The 21,741-nt window shown below is 38.7% G+C and overlaps 4 protein-coding genes across 6 annotated transcripts; 1 reads left to right on the top strand and 3 right to left on the bottom strand.

Moving 5' to 3' along the window:
- Positions 1-261: 261 nt before the first annotated feature.
- LOC131329312 (acetyl-CoA-benzylalcohol acetyltransferase-like) lies at positions 262-2,881 on the bottom strand. Its single transcript, XM_058362398.1, has 2 exons — positions 1,645-2,881; positions 262-1,185 (listed from the first exon to the last, which is right to left on the bottom strand). Exons 1-2 carry the CDS (start codon positions 2,387-2,389, stop codon positions 569-571), a joined length of 1,362 nt encoding a protein of 453 aa, XP_058218381.1. The 5' UTR covers positions 2,390-2,881; the 3' UTR covers positions 262-568.
- A 3,340-nt stretch (positions 2,882-6,221) lies between these two features.
- On the bottom strand, positions 6,222-12,922 carry LOC131329320 (uncharacterized). Its single transcript, XM_058362407.1, has 2 exons — positions 12,436-12,922; positions 6,222-6,627 (listed from the first exon to the last, which is right to left on the bottom strand). Exons 1-2 carry the CDS (start codon positions 12,757-12,759, stop codon positions 6,436-6,438), a joined length of 516 nt encoding a protein of 171 aa, XP_058218390.1. The 5' UTR covers positions 12,760-12,922; the 3' UTR covers positions 6,222-6,435.
- A 3,292-nt stretch (positions 12,923-16,214) lies between these two features.
- Positions 16,215-19,956, bottom strand: LOC131329318 (uncharacterized). Of its 3 annotated transcripts, none has more exons than XM_058362406.1 (5): positions 19,579-19,956; positions 19,314-19,395; positions 18,227-18,385; positions 17,919-17,988; positions 16,215-17,840 (listed from the first exon to the last, which is right to left on the bottom strand). In XM_058362406.1, exons 1-4 carry the CDS (start codon positions 19,789-19,791, stop codon positions 17,921-17,923), a joined length of 522 nt encoding a protein of 173 aa, XP_058218389.1. In that variant the 5' UTR covers positions 19,792-19,956; the 3' UTR covers positions 16,215-17,840; positions 17,919-17,920. The 3 variants fall into 3 exon arrangements, with proteins under 3 accessions (XP_058218389.1, XP_058218388.1, XP_058218387.1); XM_058362405.1 differs by having other exon boundaries at positions 16,215-17,774; XM_058362404.1 differs by having other exon boundaries at positions 16,215-17,757; positions 19,579-19,952.
- Positions 16,334-16,992, top strand: LOC131328673 (uncharacterized). The gene is made up of 2 exons (XM_058361588.1): positions 16,334-16,640; positions 16,724-16,992. The coding sequence occupies exons 1-2, from the start codon at positions 16,334-16,336 to the stop codon at positions 16,990-16,992; spliced, it is 576 nt and encodes a 191-aa protein (XP_058217571.1).
- Positions 19,957-21,741: the final 1,785 nt, after the last annotated feature.

The following is a 21,741-nucleotide window of genomic DNA, read 5'->3' as shown; positions in this document are numbered from 1 at the left end:
GTTGTTGGCAAAAAAAAAAAGAACTAAAGAAACTTAACCCACGGGTTTGGTTGGATGGTTAAGGATTGGAACTAATTATAACTTTTTGCGTCTCGTAAGATCTCAGGTTCGAAACCTCTCAGGTACTATCAATTCTTTTGGGATCAGTCCATATCGAGCTTTAATTGGGTCCCCGATGCCAGTGAATGGCGAAATTGGTTCCTAGGATTAGGCGAGATGGGCATAAGCTAGCCTGAGCATTTGAGTTATAAAAAAATAACATTTAAAGAAACTTCTTGGATTCTCATTATAATTCCACACATCATCCTTAGTCTATTATGAACATTATCATGGAAACACTTTACTACGATTACAATACAATACGAAAATTTAAAATCCACAATTCACACCCAAGAATCTAAAAAATAATTGGTTCCCAAACACACCGCCCAATCAAGATAACCTCACAAAATCACAATATGATCGACAGAATCAAAGATAGGCTGGACAAATTTGATAACTCAAAGTGAGCTAATTAGCCAAAACAGAGAGAAAGCAAGAGATGGAATTAGGAACATGTAAGTAGAGTCTATAATTTGCAACAAATTCCCAGTGCAGACGGCTTGCATTGACAGTCCAGATGACGGCGATCGAACTCAACCATGTCATCTTCATTCAAGGTCACCCAAGCTTCAATTCCATCACCAGATATGTCATCCAACAAAAAAACAAGTTCCACAGACTTAGACACAGTAGCCACCCAACTGGGCTTTCCCCAACCAAAGTCAATTCCATAGCAAGAGAACCCACACCAACTCGTAAAACGGCAGAGGTCCACCCCGCTCGGCTTGTCTCCGCCTATCTCGTTGTAGTAGTCGATCAGCATCGAGTAAATCTCGTCGCTGTGTCGCGCCTTCGCGTAGTCGTTGCTTGTTTTGGTTATCGCATTTCGGAGCAGACCCACTAAGGTGTTCAACTCCGTGCTGCTCTCACCGGGGTTGTATCGAACGGTTGTGTGGCCGACGAGGGTCCCGTAAGAATTTTTTGGTATTTGGAAAGGAATTAGTCTCCCGCGCAAGCTCATGGCGAAGGACATCAGAGAAGGCCTCGAGTGGCCGTGTTTTGCTTGAGAGATTTGGATGAGAGCTCTCCATATATTTGCTGTCACCGCTTGCACCCTTGAAGGTTTGCGTTCAGCTAATTCACCTAATAAAATGAGTTTCAAGATCGATGAGTGACGAGAACATATCAAATTGAGAAAAACTTACTCACGCGCCTCCGTGAACATTTTTTTACGGAGCACGATTGGATGGTCCGGATGTTTATGAAATTTTCGTGGGGAAGAGTTTATCTCCAGAAAAGTTTCATTAAAATTTGGATCATTCAAAGCCTGAATAGACGCGTGATATTGAGTGGCTCCGTGAACAGAATGTTCTCCTGTTCATCCTACAAGATAAACGGTTCAGATTATTACAATGAACGCACGGTCCTACAATGAGCGGCGGAAATCATGAGGTTTACACCCCATCTGGAAAGAATTTAAACTCTTTTAATTTCGTAGTAGTTTTACAGTGGGAGCATAATAGCCGTGGTGGAAAACTCATGATTTCCGCTCCCGGCGGAAGGAATTTAATCTCGAAAAATCTACCAAGCGTATTACTTTACCTGAGCCAGAGGCTCCTGCTTCTGATTTCAGAGCTGATATTGTGGCACCATCAAACAAGAAGCACTTCGTGACTAGCCTGTTTGATGGAAAATTGGCAGGCCGCAAAGGCTTCAACTCCACCAATTTTCTTGCTGGAAAAAGAGAACCCAACTCGAAACTTGGACAACATACCAGCTCCTGCTTCAACCCTGCCCGATCTCCAGAAGCCCAGTCTTTCAGAAATGCAAGTACAGAAACTCCATCCCCTAGAGTGTGCAGAATTCGGATACCTATCGCGATCCCACCGCAATCGAACACGTTGATCTGAACTGCTAAAACCGGCCACGGGTCTGATCTAGCCATGCCCAACGGGTCGGGGACTAACGCGTCGATCAGTTTCATTTCTGGACTTCCGCGGACGATGCCCGCGATTTCGCCGCTCACTTTTGCTCGCGAGAATTCTACCCCTTGGTCGTTACAATCCACTACGAAATCGCCTTTGAAGAACCTACCCGCTAGGGGGTAATAACGGCTTAAGGTCGCAGACAGGGATCTATCCAGCTGATCACACGTTTTGCTGCTGTTTTCGTTAGTATTTGACACGGTCGTGCTGGATTTTGAATCGGAAGGGAGGAAAAAGAAGACCATGCCGAAGTGGATCGGAGAAGCTAGCTGGTCGAGGAAAGAGACTTTGTGTTCCTTGAGGTGGAGTGGGGTTGGGATTGATGGTTTTATTACCTTGCTTGAAAGGATTTCAACCTTCATTGCGATGTGATGAACAGATTTTGCAATCTACGGACTAATTAGAAATGGTTGCACTCTCCCCCTACAGGCGACTAGGGACCGGAACTTATATTCTCCCGAGTATTTCCCCCCGACGTGCTAGGGAACATTATGTTACAGGCACATCAATCATACCTCTCTTATAGACAGTTGAATTCTACTAAAAATGAGATCCAACTGTATGTGAAAGATGTGATTGATGTGTCTTTAGGTAATGTGTTTCCAACATTTTTGTTTCCGGGATCACAAGTAGTCCTGAACCTAACTCAATGAAACGATAAAATTTATATTGTTGACCTCAATTAATTGAGACAGACATAATGCTCAATTTGGTTTCGTTTGGGTATTTTCCTGACCACAGCTCTTGATATCTCCGGGATCTTTTCGCCAAACCCCACAAATTTAATGGTACTGTGAATTGATATTTCGTCACGTGGGTTCCATTTGCAATCACTCATGATAAGACTATTGACTACTCCGTACTTGCATATCCCCACTACGTACAGTGTATTATTGATAGGAACAGAGAAAGGGACAAAACGCCAAATATTCCTCATGCCTGATTCAAAAAAATTTTAACTTTATTGTTATGGCAAACAGGTCGAAAGAGACGACGTCAAAAATTTGGCAGGGCATACCCAGGACTGTGCATCGTTCAGATCGGATCGGATTCTTATGAATTCAATCTTAATTTGTGAGTCACAAATTTTAGAAAATATGATTTGTGTCCAGAAAAAAAGTCTCACTGTCTGGTTTCAATCCATTCGTGAGTCACGGATTGGTTTCGGTTTTATTCATAGATTACATGTCATAAGGAAATAAGCTACCATACAACAAGAAGAAAAAAATGAAAATCTGTGTTTGCACCGCAAGTCATGGTTTTTAAAATTTTGAAATGGTGTGAGGACCATTAATCCACTTTTCCAATCTGAAATATATGATCAATTTGGTCTGGATTGATTTCACGGTTCACCGGATTTTTACAACAGCCCTAGGCATCCCCACCAAAGAGAAAAAGGCTTGAAAGAAGGATGTAAAGCCACTGAAAAAGAAAAAGTTGATGGGGGCAAAAAGAGAGCAGCACGTACGTTTCACATATGGAGAAAGGTATGTGGCTGGATTAGGTGTGTGGGTCTATTGTTGCTCGTAGGTTTTGGTTTTGTTATTGTTTGCTATTTTTTGTTGGTGTTTGTGTAGGTCTTTATCCTCCGCGTGAGACTTTCTCACCCCTTGTGTGTTGTTATGGTGGATTTTCTACATCGCCTTGATGGCTTTTCAAAGTCAGAGACGAATCTTGTCTGCGTGTGTGAGGTTCTGAATGTTCTTTTGCGGGTTTTTGCCTCTTTTGTGGTTGTTTTTCTCCCTCCCTGAGAATGACTGCTATCATGTATGGTTTTCTTATACATGAATGTACCTTCTAAAGATTGAAAAAAAAAAAAAAAAAGTTGTGCTATATCTGATTCTTAAATCTTCCAATATTGCCAGCTCCTTGCTTGCCCATGGCCACCAAACCACCTCTAATTGCGCCAAGAAGCTGAAGTGCAACCACACACACCTACCACCCCCGCCCCCCCCCCCCCCCCCCCCCCCCCCCCCCCCCCCAAGGAAAGCAAATTCTATGGTTACTGACTTACTGTGTTTGTGTTTTGCTGGGGTCTTGTGTATTTTGTTCAATCTGTTTGCCATAACAATAAAGATGCCTTGCCAAATAAATGTTTCCAATTAATTTCCTACAAACACCTAATGCAATTGTATTGAGGAAATTCTATCGGAAGACAGACCTGACATGAAGACGAAGACACCCGGAGACAAGAGTAATGTGGTCGCGCACTCATTATTCGACAACCCCTTCAACGGATACAGTAAGAAACAAGTTTTCACAGCAAGTGATTAGATTGAGGCCATGTAAAAAAAAGTTCAAAAAAAAAACTACCCGTTACTAGGAATCCTTCAAAAACCAGTCCCGAAATGCTGATTACTGGATGTGCGTGGCCCCCCTACTATGTGCAAGTGTGTGTAAATCCCAAGGTTCTGAAGGATTGGAACAAGGCTGCCATGGCCAGTTATTTGTGGGCTCTTGCTTTGAAAGCTGATACACTATGGATTAAGGGGATTCGTGTGTATATCATTACGTCTCAGTCGCCAGTCCCAGGTCATGTTTGTTGAGAAACGGCGGAAGCGAACCAGTGCCGAGATTCAACAGAAATAACTCACAAGCCCAAAGCAATAAAATGCAATGAAAGAAAATAGAAGAGAACACACAAGAATTACGTGGTTCGGCCAAATTATGCCTACTCCACAGGAGAGAACTAGTTCTTCACTATAAGAGAATAACTTGTACACGAAAACACTCGGGCTAGGCCACATAACCCAACCCCTTGTACACCCACTTTCACCCAACCCAAAGAACAAATTACAAAGGATTACACCCACCTTTTATTTCTCTCACACAAGTACACAGGACTTGTACACTATTTCTTTTCCTTGTACCCATAATGACCACGGGCAAATCCTTAAATAAAGGGATATGGAAGCTTCGGGTTCCCTTGGAATATAGAACATCTCATTTGCAAATAAATAAGTAAATTTCCATGGTGCAAGAATCCAGACATTGAAACCATGAGAGCCATTATTTGCACTTCCTCATATTCCAAGCCACCACCACCGAATAAACCAATTCAAGTGGTCAGCTCTAATAAATGTGAGCCAAAACACAACAATGTTTCGTGGACTGTTAAGAAAGATCTTTAGTTTGAGAAACTTGGTCCAGCCTTGGATAAGGCATATTATTGGTAATGGTTTTAGTACTCCTCCGTCCCCTTTTTAGAGTCTAGTATTTTACGTCCCTTAATAAGTGTCCATTTTGTAAAGTTAGTAGGTAAAAGTAGGTACATTTTCTATTTTGCTCATAAAAGTATATTTTATTTTGAAAAATTAGTGATTAAAAGTGTAATGATGATGTCACCATAGGGGGTAAGTAGGGAAAACAAATGTAAAAATTGATGTGAAATGTGTAATGATAATGTTTCCTTAAAAAGTTGGAGCTACAGCTACGAAAATGGACACTTGAAAAGGGACGGAGGGAGTACTTTCTTTTGGCTTAACAATTGGCACCTATGATGCACCGACATGGACACGGACACGGACACCGAAATCGACACCGGGACACGGAAATTCTAAAAAAATGGAGACACGGACACGGCGGGGGACACGCCACGTGTATATTTATTTATATATATAAATAAATAATTAATTATAGTTAGGCACCCAAAAATTTTAAAAATTTATAGTTTGGCCCCAATTTTTTTTAAAATTACAGTTTGATCCCTAATTTTTTCAAAAATTACAGTTTGACCCCCAAATTTTTTTAAAAATTGCAATTTGGCACCTGCCGTATCCCCATCGGTGTCCCCGCGGTGTCCCCAGCCGTGTCCCCGTGGTGTACCTTGAAAAATTCAAATTAAATTATTGGACACGCCACGTGCAGTGTCCCGTACGTGTCCCCGCGGTGTCCCTGTGTCCGACACTGCGATACCTCAACCTCTGGAGGTGTCGGTGCTTCATAGATTGGCACCCTTTGGGTCCTCTTGAAGCCTGGTTTGGTGATAGGATTGACCACAATTTGGGCAGTAATCTTAGTCTCAAGGTGGGGCATCATTTGTAAGGATTAATGTAAGGATTAATACATGATTCAGGGCTAGCTAGAAGCCGTAGGTAACGTTGTTATTTGAGAAATCATGGAAACTATGCTTGTTTATGTCCAAATTGATGTAACTCAGTGACAGACCAACAACTGATCATCCATACGAGTAAATTTATCACACATGCACGTCGTGTAGATATATATCCAATATCTTAAAAACCAGCAATACTTTGTGAATAGCTAGGACCGGAGTTTTGTGTACTACATAAATTTCAGCAAGAAGTTATGCGAATTTTGAATTCAGGACATAACAAGGATATTTGCGAGACGATAATCCAACTTGATCAGCATCGCATCTGGTAAATGGAACGGTACCTTGTTCAGTTTAAGTCCCCTTTTTGTTCTCGGAACTGCGAGATTCAAGTCGTGTGCCATTTGTTGGAGTACTTTCGGCAGGGCATGGGAGCAGGCCGCGAAGAATGACTAAAACACCGCAACCAATTAGGAGGAGGTACACTATTAGTAAGGCGGGTGACACAGTATGGAACGACCACTTCAGTTCTGCTGCTACTGTAATCTGGAATCAACATGCATATGTATGGTTCCCATCAAAGCCAGAAGAAAAAAACTATAAAAGGAAATGTAGAACTTAATAAGCAAGAAATTAATTTCTTCTTCATTTTATTTTTGAACATAAACAAGAAAAAACATAAAATTTTTGCTCAATGAAATCAAAGGGGTTAACTTAAAATTTTTTCTTGAACGGCTAATAAATTTTATTAATCTTTGAAAAAAGATTACAAAGACTAAAGGGAACAAGAATAACTGGCATCACAACCCGAGAACATAAGCCCTAGGACAATCATCTCCCATCCAAGACCCAAGGGGAGGAAACTGAGAAGAGAGTTGGCCAGGAGCCAACCCAATACAGAATAAAAGTAAGGAACCCAACATAGAGTTTAAAAACTAAAAGCCTAACAGAACCCCCAAAACATTAAGTATGGTCCAGCAAGCCTCATGAAATAAAATCCTCAGACTGCCATTTGTTGAATAGGGATCCTTTGCTCCAAACCAATGATAGAGGTAATACGTGATCCCATAATTTCAAGAATTCCAAAGCAAGAGGCTGATTGATTCCAGTAGGTAGAAAATGATTCCAGTAACAGAGTACCAAATTAAGCAGAGAGTAAACTGATCCCATGAGCACTGAATTGTAGAAGATTCAAGACACTAATCAGCCCAAAAGAACTTGCTAGTTGATGTCTTCAAGAGTAAATTAAGCTCCAACTGATAGAAATCAATCAGAGAAAATCCCATCCAGTAGAATATAGAATTGATTCCTTACCATCCGAGGTGTTAACTTAATGGTCAAGTCTTGTAAGTTACGGGTTTGTTCCCCCATAAGTATGTGGTTCGAAACCTTTTAGCTGATATCAATCTTGTGGGGTCAATACATACATTTTAATCAGGCTCCTACTAGTGGACACTAAAATTGATCCCTAATAAATTAGAAGTAGTTGAGATGCGTGTAAACTAGTTTGAGCATGGCACCCTTAAAAAAAAAACTTTTTACATTGAGGTGTAACACCCCCCTTCCCCCCGTGAGAGAGAATGGTAATGTAATGTATGTAACAATTTTATTTTATTTTTGGTTTTCCATGATTCATGTCAAAGATCAGATAGGGAAAAATACTCTTTGTTTATCCAAAAAGAAAATATTGGTAGTTTTGATTATTTGAAAGCTAAAATTTGATTATTGGTTAGAGCATGCATGGTGTTTGAAATGGATCCTTGATGTCCATTGCAAACAAATGAGGCAAAAAATAAATTTTCATAAGTCAGAGCTTTTTACTAGCCCAAATATGAGCTCGCAAGAGGCGTCCAACTTAAAATGTATTTTTGGTGTAAAGTGTGTTGAAAGGCCTGGGGTATATTTGGGAGCACATATGGATTTTTCGATGAGGAAAAGTAGTATTTTTGGCCAAATTCTTGAAAGAGTTGGTTCTAAGCTTGCCTCGTGGAAAGCTCCTTTGCTTGCTTTTCCGTCTCGGCTTATTTTGGTAAAACATGTTTTGCTTACTATTCCTAATTACTTCTTGTCAGTTTTTAGAGCTTGATCCGGTATATTTTTTGAATAAGGTCAAGAGTGTGGTGTCTTGGTTTTTGTGGTGTTGGCGTAGGTGGGAGTTGTGTTGCCTTCCTAAAGCTAAGGGAGGACTAGGTTTTTGAGATTTGGGTTGTCTTAATCAAGCTTTGTTAGCATAGGTGGCTTGGCGTATTTTGACAAATCCAGACTCCTTACTTTCTAGGGTCCTGGTTGGTAAGTATTGTCGAGGACAGAATTTGCTAGAGGCCTGTGTGCTGACTTCGGCATCTTGGGGATGGAGGAGTACTATTATGTGGGGGAAGGAGTTGCTTTGTAAAGGTTGAAAATGGAGAGTGGGTAATGGGAGGAGTATTAGAGTTTTCCATGATGAATGGCTTCCGAGGGTAGCTAAAATCCTCTTGTTGGGTTACCTCTTGGCAGGGGTTTGACTAATTTTATGGTAGCAGACCTTTTTGATGCTCAATGTCGTGAGTGGTGGCAGCCTTTGCTTAATGTTTTGTTCCCCAGCAAAATCGTGGGAGTCATTCATTCTATTTATGTTTCAGCTCAGGAAGTTGAGGATGAGCTTGTATGGGGATACACCAAGAATGGCAAGTTTTCAGTTAAGTCTGCGTATTTACTTTGTTTTGAGTCCCAGTTTGGGGGAGCTTTTAGACACGAACAAAACAGGTCTCAGGAGTGGGGCAGGTTGTGGGGATTGGGGATTCCTCCAAAATTTTCGTTATTTATTTGGAAAGTGATTCACCGCATATTGTAGCTGGTAAAGATGCTCCGATAAGAAGGAATCTGGTTGTGGATCCTTTATGCCCTCTTTGCGGTCAAGATGTGGAAACCATTGAACATCTTTTCCTGAATTGTTGTTTTGCGAAGCGGGTGTGTGGCAAGCCTCTCACTTGGGCTTTGATTTTTCCAAGGGGACACCGGTTGGATTTTCTGACTGGTTTAGTTATTGGATTAAAGGAGCACCAGATAAGGAGTTGATTCAGGATTCCATTTTTATTTTATGGTCGATATGGTGTGCGCGGAATGACGTTTTATTCAAATCTATTAAGGTTGATGTTGATTGTGCTTTGCGATGTTTTTCAGGCGTAGAGAGTTTATGCAGGTCCATTCATGAAATGAGAAGGCATGCAGCGAAGGAGGCAAAGCGGGGGGGGCTTAAATTCGTTGGTGAATTTTTGTTTCAAACGGGATGGGGTGGGAAACAACCGGGGGCAGTTGATCTCTTTTGTTATTGATGGAGCATGGTGCATTGCTGCAGCAAGGGTTTTGGATGAAAAAGGAAAAGAAGATGCGCATCAGGTTGCTCAGTGCAAGGCCTCGTCCGCTGCGGTAGTGGAGGGTAGAGCAGCTTTGATGGTTTTAGAATGGGCTACTAAGCAGCAGTTGAGGAATATATAGTACTAGCGGATACCCGTACGGTACTAGCGAATGGTTTTGATGGTTTTTGACCAAGCAGCTTCGATGGTTTTTGACCGAACATAAACACTGCACGAGCTATCAAGAATCAAGAAATATATAGTACTAGCGAATTGTCCGTGCCTATAGCAGTACCCATTTGATTGAAATTACCTTTTGAATTTTTGTAATAGTTCAAACACTAAATCAATTCACCAAAGAAATTACTTGAGAGATATAATTTGATCAATCATAGCTAGAACTAAGCCAACTTCTCCACTAATTCATAGACCCCCCTTGCATGTGCATAAAAAATAACTATGCCACTTGCATAGATGTTTTTGCACATATCATGTATATACATTTTTGTGGGGTCTATATCAGAGTTCCACATAATAATTTGAACCGCTTATCTTTTATAAAATATTTTTTGGAGAGTTCCTATAAAAAATCAGTTCTAACGGATATCAGTAGAGGCTTTCTCAGAAATTGTAGGGTGAATCATTTTGTTTTGCCCTACGATTTCTGAGAAAGCCCCTTACCGATATCCGTTGGAGCTAATTTTTTACATGAACACTCTAAAAAAATATTTTCAAAAAGATGAGCGGTTCAAATCATTTTATGAGATCCTAATATGAACCCAAAAAAATGTATGTGCAAGATATGTGCAAAAATATCTGTGTGGGAATCATTGCTGCATCAAAAACTCTTTCAAAAAAATTTCTGAAATACCCAAAACGAATCAAATAGAAGAAATGACATCACACACGAACACACATGAGAGAGAGAGAGAGAGAGAGAGAGAGAGAGAGAGAGAGAGAGAGAGGCACTTTTGTCCTACGAGTGTTGAGAAAGCCTTTACCGATATCCGTTAGCGTTGATTTTTTACAGGAACCCTCTACAAAATATTTTCAAAAAAATGAGCGGTTCAGATCATTTTGCGGAACTCCGATATGGGCCCTACAAAAATATATGTGCAAAAATATCTGTGTGGGAATCATTGCTGTATCAAAAACTCTTTCAAAAAGATTTCCGAAATACCAAAAAAAAAAAAAACACACGAATCAAATAGAAGAAATGACATCACACACGAACACACATCAGAGGGAGAGAGAGAGAGAGAGAGAGAGCCCGAGGGGGGGGTTGCAGCAGTATTCCGCTTAGATTTTTGGATTTTTTTTGGAATCAAAAAGGTATAAAATTATGACTTGTACTCAATTTTTTTTTTTAAATATCCAAGTTAAAGCCGACTTGGGGCTTTATCTTGTAATCTTTTTCGATTCTTTTTATCGAGACAAATCAATAATTTAAAAAAAACAAAAACCCAAAAGCCCAAAAATTCCTTAGCAAAATTTGCCTAAAATAGTTTTGATTTTTGAACGCACCGTAATTTTTTTAAAAAAGAACGCATGGTAGGGATGTGTAAGTGAGATGGATTGTGGGGGAACTTTATTTTCTCTGATGGTAGTGTTGTAATAAATGTGGGAATTTTAATTAAATGAGAAGAATGTCTCTCAATCATTAGATCAAATAAATCTCAACCCTTAGATCAACTTATGTTTGTGTGTAGGCCCATACCCTTGTGTTTTATTATGTAAAAATGTAGACTAGTGGATGCCTGTATCAAGAATGTGACATAGTCTCAATTTAAATAAATAATTTATTTTATCCGATTTCTATATTCGATAAAAGTAATCTCCAAAAAGCGTCAATTACGAGTATCATTTTGAGATATTTTCCTATTTGGTTATTAAAGACAACATTTATATATAGATATTTTTAATAGAAACCATTCTGTTTTATAATATAGATAGATAGAAGATATATTTGTCTCTTCTATCTCAACCTTGAACTAACAGAATATTATAAACCTTACGCATCTTGTCCGTCAGAAAGGCTACATTTAGTATTGGATCAATAATTTAAACAAGATGACCCTCGTTTTTTTCAAAAATAGAATCCCCAGGGCCGGAAGGAATTGGTTTTTTTGCAAATTTTATTTATAACATGTTGAATCGTATCCTGGAGTATATTATACGATGGTTTAGATCCATCTTAATTGTAGTCTAATGCATACCAATCAGGGAGAGGGGACCTTGCAGTGCAGGGTGCATTACAGGATTGTAGTACAACATCTGAGCTGTCTATCTCGATAATTGATGGTACGGGTTTTATCTCGGCAATCAATGTCTAGATCATTGATTGTCGAGTTGGACGACTCGGATACCGCCTTGTCACTACAACTCCATAGGGGCGCACTATAGAAACATGACGATTTAAAAAACTGAAAGGTCAATTGCTCAATCTGATACCTAAAACATGTAAACTATTTTTTCACTCTTGGTCTCGTACAGACGATTCGACAATTTCATTAAATATAAAATATTTTTCTGAAGGCCACAAGCAAAAAGTAGCTCAATCCGATACCTATAAATTTTCGATCCAATTATTTAACTTTTCAGGACCCGTAATGACTAATCAAATACCTTAATGTCGGCCCACCTCTTTTTTTACCTGTATATTTAAAGGAGATAAAATACTAAATACACTATAATTTAGAATTTGAAGAGTGGGCTTAATTAAGTGGTAAATATGTCTGGTCTCGCACGGACGATTCGAATCGTTCATTAAATATAAAATATTTTTTCAAAGGCCAAGAGCAAAAAGTAATTCAATTCGATATTTATAGATTCTCAATATGATCATTTAACTTTTCATGATCCGGAATGACTAATCAAATACCAATGACTAATCAAATACCTTAATGTCGGCCCAGCTCTTTTTTACCCTTAAAGGAGATAAAATATTAAATACACCAAATAATTAGAATTTGAAGAGTACACTAAACATGTAAACGAAAATGGAAACAAAGGAACTTACCATGGATGTGCAATAAGAGGCGCCAAAGACCAAGGCAATGCTTCGGAACCATTGCGGCGGCTGCGGCCGCCTTAGAAGGCCGTAGAGAATCATAGCGGCCAGCGGCCACTGGAAAGCGACCTCGATCCACAGAAGGGCAACGAAAAAAGCCGGTTTCTGAGTGGCCAAGTACTCGCCATACTTTTTGCTGTACAAAAGCAGTGGCGATGACGACGACGGCCCGTCGCGGAAGAGCAACAGCAGTCCTGCGTCGAGTGGAGCTGCTACGGCGAAGACTGCCAAGAAGACAACAAGGATTCTGTCTCTCACCTTATCAGTCACCATTATGATTTCTTTTTTGCTTAGGTTTTGCTTTCTCTCGTTTGATTTTGTGCGTGAGTTATCTTTTTCCCCCGTATTTGAAGACTTGATGGGACGGTTGTGATGGAAGTTTGGGTCTTTGGTAATGGTACAGAAGATAAACAACTGTGCTAGATTCCCTTCTTTCTTTATCTGATTCAAGGAGGAAGGATCCGTTGAGTTTTTAAGAATAATAGAATATTTTTTTCTATAATAATAGAATTTTACTCTATTTTTTAATATCTCATCAATTTTTTATTTTTTCGAACTTCAGTGAAGAAGTTTTATTTATTTAAATAATTTTTCTATCTTTTTTTTTTGTCCACTAGTTCGATATTATATATATTATATTTAAATATATTATAATACATAGAAAGGAGTGCACAGATAATTTTACACATATCTTACACATATATTTTTGTGGGGTTCATATCGGGGTCCCACAAAATAATCCGAATCGTTCATTTTTTTAAAATATTTTTTGGAGGGTTTCTGTAAAAAATCAACTCCAACGGATATCGGTAAGGGCTTTCTCAGAATTCCTAGGGCAAAACAGAATGATTTGCCCTACGATTTCTGAGAAAGACCTTACCAATATTCGTAAGAGCTGATTTTTTACAAGAACCTCCAAAAATTATTTTAAAAAAGATGAGCGATTCGGATTATTTTGTAAGACTCCGATATGAGCCCCACAAAAATGTATGTGCAAGATATGTGCAAAATTCTCTGTGTGAGAAATAAACTTATTATGGAGTCGCTGCAAAACGATTCTTTACGGATGTCTATTTCGGTAATCAAAGGTTAATATATATTTTTAATTTTTGACCAGTAGGATTAACTTTAATCCGGACGGTCTAATACATTTTTGAACAATCGAAATTGCGTGCCTATTTACGACGCTCTGTAAATAAGTTTTCCTCGTCGCATAGGTATGAGTCAAGTCAGTCAACTTCAACCTTGGATATCCCCCAAAAGGGTCAAACCTCAACCTATTTAGGGGTGATTTCCGTAGTAAATTTTTTATAGATTTTTATTTGTGGTTAAAAAGTTATTAGGTGTTTCAGGTAGTAAATAAGTTGTTGATAGGTTTGTGAGGAATGTTACTGTAGTAAAAATAATTTTTGTTGACAACTTTTTTGTTAGTAAAAACGAGATGATAAAATATATTAAGTTTTTAGTATTTTTTTAATGAAACGAGGCCTTATTTGCACCTGTTTGGGTAGGATTTTTTATTTTTATTTTTTAGTGGAAGCTATTTATATGGGCCATCCGGGCCAAGTCAATAACAAATGACTTATGAAATTCTCAAATTCAAAATGTATATACAGTGAGGCTCGATAAACATGACCCAAGGACAAACAACAATTCATTGAAGAGAACCTGTAAATGTCATAAACTAAACCTAATAAACTCTCACGACCCAAGAGCTAGGACAAGTAATAAGACTCACAACCCAAGAAAACACCACCTCCTACTTGTATAGCGTTTGTGTCAGTTCCATGCACGGGACAAAAAAAAAAAAACATTGATGTTTGTTTCGGTCCCGCGTATTGAATGAGCAACACGTTTTTTTTTGATGAAAAATATAGTTTAATTTGTTTAGAGTCACAGTCTCGTGTTCAATGCATGCTAGCGTTAGTAACACTTGAATTGTTATCTGTATATTGAACACACAGATGGATTAGCCATGTTGGGGTTGGACTACCCCAAGTGTTCATTGATGTGGTAGATTTGTTTCAGTTTAATTGTTATCCCCAGTTATGGGTCATATCTCTGACCTAAACATTTAATCTAACTATATTTGTATTCATTTATCGCGACAAACTGTTGATATTAGATTCTTGCATTGCACTACAAATATTCAAGGCTAGGGTTGCCTTGGGTTTACTTATACATACATCTCAAAACATACGCATATGCGTTTTTAAAACCTCTAGAAACATACATAAGCTGCTAAAGGCTAAGGCCATCCACAGTGGCATAATCAAAAATGGATAATCAAAAGTTGACACATCAGCTTTTGATTATCCATTTAAGAGGTTGCTAAGCTTAACAATGTTGAGGTCCACAATGGTCACTTCTAGTCCATAACTAAAATAAGAGATACACTATAATTTCACTCTCTCTCCCCTTGTGTTTTCTATCATTGATCACTTCCCTCCATTACACTTTTTTTTGGCAAAAATATATCGATTTTCTCCTTTAATTTTGGGAAAAAAATTGGTGACTTCCTTCCCTAATATTATGAATTAGAAAAAAAAATCATGTACTCAAAAAAAAATGTGTTCTTGAATTTGTAAAAAAATGTAAGGTTCTTTATGTACTCAACCACAGGGAGAGGAACGAAAAAGAATAAAATAAAAACGAAAAAAAAAGTGAAATACCTTCATACGGCGACAAATGTTTTCTACCATTGATCACTTCCCTCCATTACGTTTTTTTTGGACAAAAATATATCGATTTTCTCCCTTAATTTTGGAGAAAAAATTGGCGACTTCCTTCCCTCATATTATGAATTAGGAAAAAAAATCATGTACTCAAAAAAAAAAATGTGTTCTTGAATTTGTAAAAAAATGTTAGGTTCTTTATGTACTCAACCACAGGGAGAGAGGAACGAAAAAAGAATAAAATAAAAACGGAAAAAAAAAAGTGAAATACCTTCATACGGCGACAAATGTTTTCCACCATTGATCACTTCCCTCCATTACGTTTTTTTTTCGGCAAAAATATATCGATTTTCTCCCTTAATTTTGAAGAAAAAATTGGTGACTTCTTTCCCTCATATTATGAATTTGGAAAAAAAATCATGTACTCAAAAAAAAATAAATTAGATGTGTTCTTGAATTTGTAAATGAATGCAAGGTTCTTCATGTACTCAACCACAAGGAGAGGAACGAAAAAGAATAAAATAAAAACGGAAAAAAAAAGTGAAATACCTTAATCCGGCGACAATGAGTTGAATTGTAAATGATTGAAAGATATGAGCTTCACTTTTGGAGGGAAAGAAAAAGAAAGAGTTTGTGGCTGAAGAAAATGAGATATAGAGCAGGTGAAGAAAATACCATTTGAAACACGTGTGTATATAAATTTTAGAACCAGTTAACTTATGTGGTGTGAGATCCACAAATTTTGATTATTGAAAAATGTTACTAGTTTTGGTTATCCAAAGCCCAAAATTTGATTATTTCTAAGAATGTTGTTAAGTTTGATTATACCATTGTGAGCCATATTTTACCTCAATATTGTTAACTTTAAAAATAATTTGCTTTTGATTATGCTACTGTGGATGGCCTAAGGTTGCCCTGCATGACTCCATTTACTTCAAGTTTTAGGCTTTGCGAATCCAGATTCTCCAACCGATGACCTGCATCTACCTGTGAGAGAATTTTCTTTTCACACTTTATTTGCATAGTCGGGTTATTTCTGCCAATGTCATGTGGTTTAACCAATCAGCAATCGAATGCTATCTACTATTTAAGCAACCAGTAGGAAGAGATGGAGAGGGAGGCTACTTCTTATACTATGCTGATGAGATGCTGATGAGACATTCAACAATCACATGAAAATTGAGCTTCCTCTGCAGATTAGAAATTCCGTGTCAAGAAGACTCAATTTTGTTGGTTCCTGCAATGCGTTGCAATGTTTTTCCGGACCTGAAAATAGTTATCTCTGGAATCCTGCTGTCAATAGGAGTATAGTAATCCCCAACTCAGGTGTTAGCTCCTCCGAGCATTCAGTTTTTGGCTTTGGCTCTGTTCCTCGGATTGATGACTACAAGTTGGTGAGGGCATGGTGCAATTTGAAAGAATTAGCTGGTCAGGACAATGGTGCCAGAGTTCCTATGCTTCAAGTCGAGATGTATAGTTGTAAACATTGGGTACCAACTCGTAGAAAAATAGTAAGCACGATATTTCATGCTTTATTGGCTATGACGTATCGGGGGTGGTAGTGAATGGAGCTCTGGAGGCAACTCCAACTATGATGGATGAAAATATGGGCAAGGATAACTACATCCTAGCATTCAACATGGATACTGAAACATGTAGGGAGATTACGCCCCCAAAGTTTTGTGACAAGTGCGATAATGGTTTATGGCACAGTTTTCTAGGGGTGTTTAAGGAATCCCTCTCTTTGTTCTCGTCTTGTCACAAGAGGCCGCCCTATGATTGCTTTAGATGGGAAATTTGGGTCATGAATGAAAGGAGTATGGTGTTGTGAACTCTTGGTTTAAGTTTCTTACTGTGGAATGGAGTTTTTGGATCTCTCGTCCATTAAGGTTGACAAAAGGATGGTAAAGCACCGGCAGTAAGCATTGACGGAGAAGAGCTTCTCCTGTATGACCACAAGAGTAGACATTTTAAGAGTCTTCCCATCCCTGTCCCTGAATCTCATATCAATCCAATTCATGTAACTACTTGCATCGGTAGCCTTATTTTACTTGACGAATCAAAAGAAGCCAAATCGGATGTCTCAGATATTCTTGCGAAATAGAAACGAGAATTCGAATAAAGAAGAGGAACTGAGGAAGGCCCCGAAGGATGCAGCTTAGTTGTATCGTTCATTCCAAGAAAAAAGAAAAAGAAAAGAGGGGAATGCTAAAGCTTCTAAATTCGTGACCAGGTAATATGACTTTTCATCTGGTGTAATGCTGTGGATATGTTTCTTTTTGGTTCTGTTGCACACTTTTGTTTTCTGGTGCCAAGATATGGTAGGTAGGTGTTATACACGCTACGTGATTCACAAAAATCAAGCTTTCTTAGTTAAGTTATCCATTTAGCGCTACCCTACAAGTGAATATTATATCTATGGCTCTTCCGTGCTAGTAACAGATGGTTTTTTCGTGTATGCTTTTCCTTCTTCGCGCAACTTCAGTTCTTTTTACTTGAAAACAGTATCAATGTATAGGTTGACCTTTTTCTGCTTCTCTCTGTGCTACTGATGTCGATGAAGACCTAAGCTGTACCACCGTTTGTTGAATTTATCCTGTAAATCACAAGAAGCTAACGAAGCTTTCAGTAAAGAGTTTCCGATGTAAATTATCCTTGGGTTCTATTTTGTGGTTCTGACTGAAAATTTCATTGAATGAAGATCTGAGAAGCAAACATGGGTTTTTAATTAACAAGCTGAGAAAATTGATGACGGACCTTCATTTACCCTGCTTTCTTGCTAGGTGCTCCAAGGCATATTTTTCACCAGTGAGATACTCGACTAATCCTTCAAAAAAGACATGGAAATAACTATGAGGCTAGGAAAAGGCAAGAACTAAAATGTCAAGAGCTTGATTTTCTTTCAAAGGGAAGTTTAAACTCCCAGAATATGTGATGAAAATCTCTAAACATGCATCAGTGGTGCTATTATAGCCAACTCAGAGTAATTTCCAACTGGATGTATTTGCGAAAAACTGTATTCATCAATAATTACTACGTAGCTCTAACGAGTTATTCGTCATTACCATTTGTGTAATTTCGACAGTCGTGATGGCCGATTCTCAAATCAGTTTGCCAATTCTCATTGAATCTGTTTGCTGCATCTACAGCATCTAATCTGGATTGCCCAATGAACCAGCATTTTCTCTTTGGTAGCTTCGGCAACTTCCTCGTTAGAACAACTCCTAACATAGGTATGTGAAGAGCAAAAGATATTAATTCTAGGCAAGCAACAGTAAACATTCCATTGAATGATGGAATTCTTTCCTAGTTTCCCCATTGCACGTATGTAGATTTAGTTTAACAGTATCGGTTATTGCCGTCATTTCTTAGAGCAAAACATTTTGTTTCTTCTTTGTCTAATATTTTTGCAATGCCATGAGAGCTTTGCTAAATTTATACAGGAATTGCAGTAAATGCATGTATTTACTCATACATGATACATGATACATGCATATTCATGAATCATGATTAGGAGATGTAGTAATTATCATCATCAACCTATGGCTCAATATATGCCCATTCAGCAATGCGACCACTTGTTTACTACTATAACTAATTCGAAGAAAAGTTCCCGGAGTTAAACTTTGACGACAATTTTTACTCGTTTTCGACCTACGCAACCTGATTAAGCACCCATAGGTCAGACCCACTTGTTGTCATTGCTATACTTAGCAGTTAGCGCGATCTTTTTGTCGTGTAGGGTTTCCCGTAGATGGTGCATTTGGGGGCTGTAGCGTTTATGTGAGAGTTACAAGACACAAGTAGCTTATTGTATTCTCCTCTTTCATACTGAGGTCCTCTGTTGTCTATCGCTGTGGATGCATGGTTTAAGCCGAGCCGAACCACGTTAATTCCTGTTTTTCTTATATGATTGCTTTGTTTGGTGTGCTCATTTTCGTATTCCGTGGTAACAGAGTGCTATTCAAGTTTTAGAGCAGTATATTTTGTCTGATGTTTTAGATTAAGTGAATAAATAAATGTATAAGCACGTTAGCCAAGCAGGTCAAGCAATGTTTGTCCTGCTTGGGAGATATTGGCCGGAAGTGAACTTGAAAGACACAGGATTTAATCCTACATAAAGATAATATTTTGAAATAATGAGGGAATTACCCGGTATTTTTTGGCCAGATAGAGCAGCAAGTGCTACATATAGATTTTCAGGATCTTGAGGTTGAAAATCAAATACCAATACCTACAAAACAATCTAGTTTGGTGAGCAAACTATGCTAGGAGATACATACATACATATATTCTGCTTCCTAAAAGCATGCGGATCCCTCACTAGAAGTGCCGTGTATATATATGTATGCATGTGTGTGTAAATTTGAAAATGAAAAGATACCCATGTGAGAAATTATGTGGAGCAAGAGAGAACCTGAGAGAGAGGAGATGAGGAGGGCTTGATGATGACGATGAAGTGCTGCAAATCCCAAAGGTTGAGGGAGTACGCGGCTGACATAACCAGCTGGGCTGGTCCCTTTGCAGCTCTTAAGGGCACTGCTCCCACGTAAACTTCGTCTCTCCTCCCCTTTCTGCCGACACTGCTAATTTTGTGGCACTGCTGAGTATCCACACCATTCTTGAGCATCGTTGCACTGAGATATGCATCAGTCCATCATATGACTAGCTAGGGGAGTTTTTATGCATACCATCTATGTATCTATACTGAAATGAGTGGATGGAATGAGCCACGTTTGGTTGGGCTGGGAAATACTAGAATGCTTGGGTTTCATGTTGGGGTTGCAATTGCGTAGAGGAAACGTGTGGTCGAAATGGCTTCTCAGATTTCTATTGTCGGATAACCCTCCGAGAGCCACAAGGCCAAAACTGAAGCACTATTTTCTGTGACTTGCTTTTGAATAGTGGTCCCCTGATAGCTATCGGTATTTCGATATCAAACTATGTGGCATTTTGTGGACTTTCCTTTATAAACTTCCCCACTCTCAATCAGGACCATGAGGGAAAATGGCATTGCAACAACGGTTAGGTACTCCTTCAGTTAGGAGCACAGCGCGACATTACGTCCCACCCAGAGCGTGGGGCGTTTTTCCTATTTGAGATAGATGAGAATCAATGCAACTTTGATCCCCCAACTTTGATTTTTTTTTTTTTTTTGCTAAGCAAAAAGATTTTATTAATCTTTATAAGGATTACAAAGATTAAAAGAACCAATGACACACCGGCAAAAGCCACCCAAAGCCTTATAGAAGACAAGATGCCAACTAGACACCAAAAGAGCCACAAAAGCAGCAAAGGAAAACCCCAACAACAACAAAAAAAACCTCCTACTGCCACCGCAAAAAACTTGAAAATTATCTAATGCACGGGGGGCGACTGATTTAAAATTAACTCAACCATCAACTTAAACAACTATCCAATCTTCATGCCAAACTATTCAATTCAACAATATAAGTAAAGAGTGATAAAACTAAAGAACGCAAACACGAGATATACGTGGAAACTACTTAGGGTCAACGCACCCTAAGCATAAAACCACGGCCTAATCTACTCAAGTTTCCATAAATCAAAAGGTTAGGCAAAAATACTACGAGTCAGGAATTACCGACTTTTACCCAAAATCACACCTAACTCCACTTCTTGCCTAGCACCCCGTGCCCCTTCTTGATTCCATGGACTCCTCGAGCAACACCATCTCGATCTCCGCTCTAGAACGGCTCCGGTATCATCCGGCCATGTAGATTCGTAGGCATGAAAGTATGAATTTTGTAAAATGAAGATTTTTATGCAAAAGAATCAACCTAGAGAGAATACATGGATCAAGAAAATATTTCTCTAGAGTGACAAAGATGATTGAATGCTAGATCCAAATCATCCAAATGCAAATGAAAGCACAAGAGCAAAAGAGATAATGCTTTCTCTCTCTAAAGTGGGCTATATCACTCTTGTGTCCTAGAATAATGAAAAACAAACTTATATATGACCAAGCGAGGAAAAATCCTGGAGTGCCCTACTAAGGCACTCTTAGCACGCACACAAGGGCCTTAGTCTGCTAAGGCACTACTAAGGCGCTCTTAACATGCGTGCAAGGGCCTTAGTTTGATAAGGTGCTACTAAGGCACAAGCACTTAAAGGCCTTAGACAAAATTTCCCTTCAAATAAAACAAGGCCAATAATATTAGGCTAGTGCATACATGATATTTCATAAAAAATTAAGACATTGAAAACCTTTAATGATGCATGGAAAAATATTAAGCTAAATGCACATGAGATGCATATACCTTTCCAAGCAAAATGCATGGCACAGCCTTCGTGATCAACTCTTGAACCAACGGGCGGAGTATCGATCTAATCTAGACAAAATAAAATCACCTCCCAAACCCAAATGGAAAAAGAAAAAGAATAAATACAGACTCCAATAGTTTGTCGCATCCAAAAATCGCCAATTACATTAACAAAACTACAACGCTACCTCATCCTATTCAGCAGAAAACCCCAAACCTGCCTAAAACTTGACATCAAAAAGTCAGAGAGAGAGAGGCTCCATCCTCGAGATCATCATCGTCCCCTGAGATAGATT

This window comes from Rhododendron vialii, chromosome 6a (genome assembly GCF_030253575.1).
Source record: "Rhododendron vialii isolate Sample 1 chromosome 6a, ASM3025357v1".
NCBI classification, from domain to species: Eukaryota; Viridiplantae; Streptophyta; class Magnoliopsida; order Ericales; family Ericaceae; genus Rhododendron; species Rhododendron vialii.
This window is presented reverse-complemented; position numbering and strand designations above follow the sequence as displayed.

Coding starts and splice junctions, on each gene's coding strand:
- LOC131329312 (XM_058362398.1), bottom strand. CDS start 2,389: ATGAAGGTTGAAATCCTTTCAAGCAAGGTAATAAAACCATCAATCCCA. Junction 1,186..1,644: donor AGCAGGAGCCTCTGGCTCAG/GTAAAGTAATAC, acceptor TCATTTTATTAG/GTGAATTAGCTGAACGCAAA.
- LOC131329320 (XM_058362407.1), bottom strand. CDS start 12,759: ATGGTGACTGATAAGGTGAGAGACAGAATCCTTGTTGTCTTCTTGGCA. Junction 6,628..12,435: donor CCTCTTATTGCACATCCATG/GTAAGTTCCTTT, acceptor TGTTGATTCCAG/ATTACAGTAGCAGCAGAACT.
- LOC131328673 (XM_058361588.1), top strand. CDS start 16,334: ATGAAAATTGAGCTTCCTCTGCAGATTAGAAATTCCGTGTCAAGAAGA. Junction 16,641..16,723: donor TCAAGTCGAGATGTATAGTT/GTAAACATTGGG, acceptor CGGGGGTGGTAG/TGAATGGAGCTCTGGAGGCA.
- LOC131329318 (XM_058362406.1), bottom strand. CDS start 19,791: ATGCTCAAGAATGGTGTGGATACTCAGCAGTGCCACAAAATTAGCAGT. Junction 19,396..19,578: donor CCTCATCTCCTCTCTCTCAG/GTTCTCTCTTGC, acceptor ATTGTTTTGTAG/GTATTGGTATTTGATTTTCA. Junction 18,386..19,313: donor ATCTGGCCAAAAAATACCGG/GTAATTCCCTCA, acceptor TACCTATGTTAG/GAGTTGTTCTAACGAGGAAG.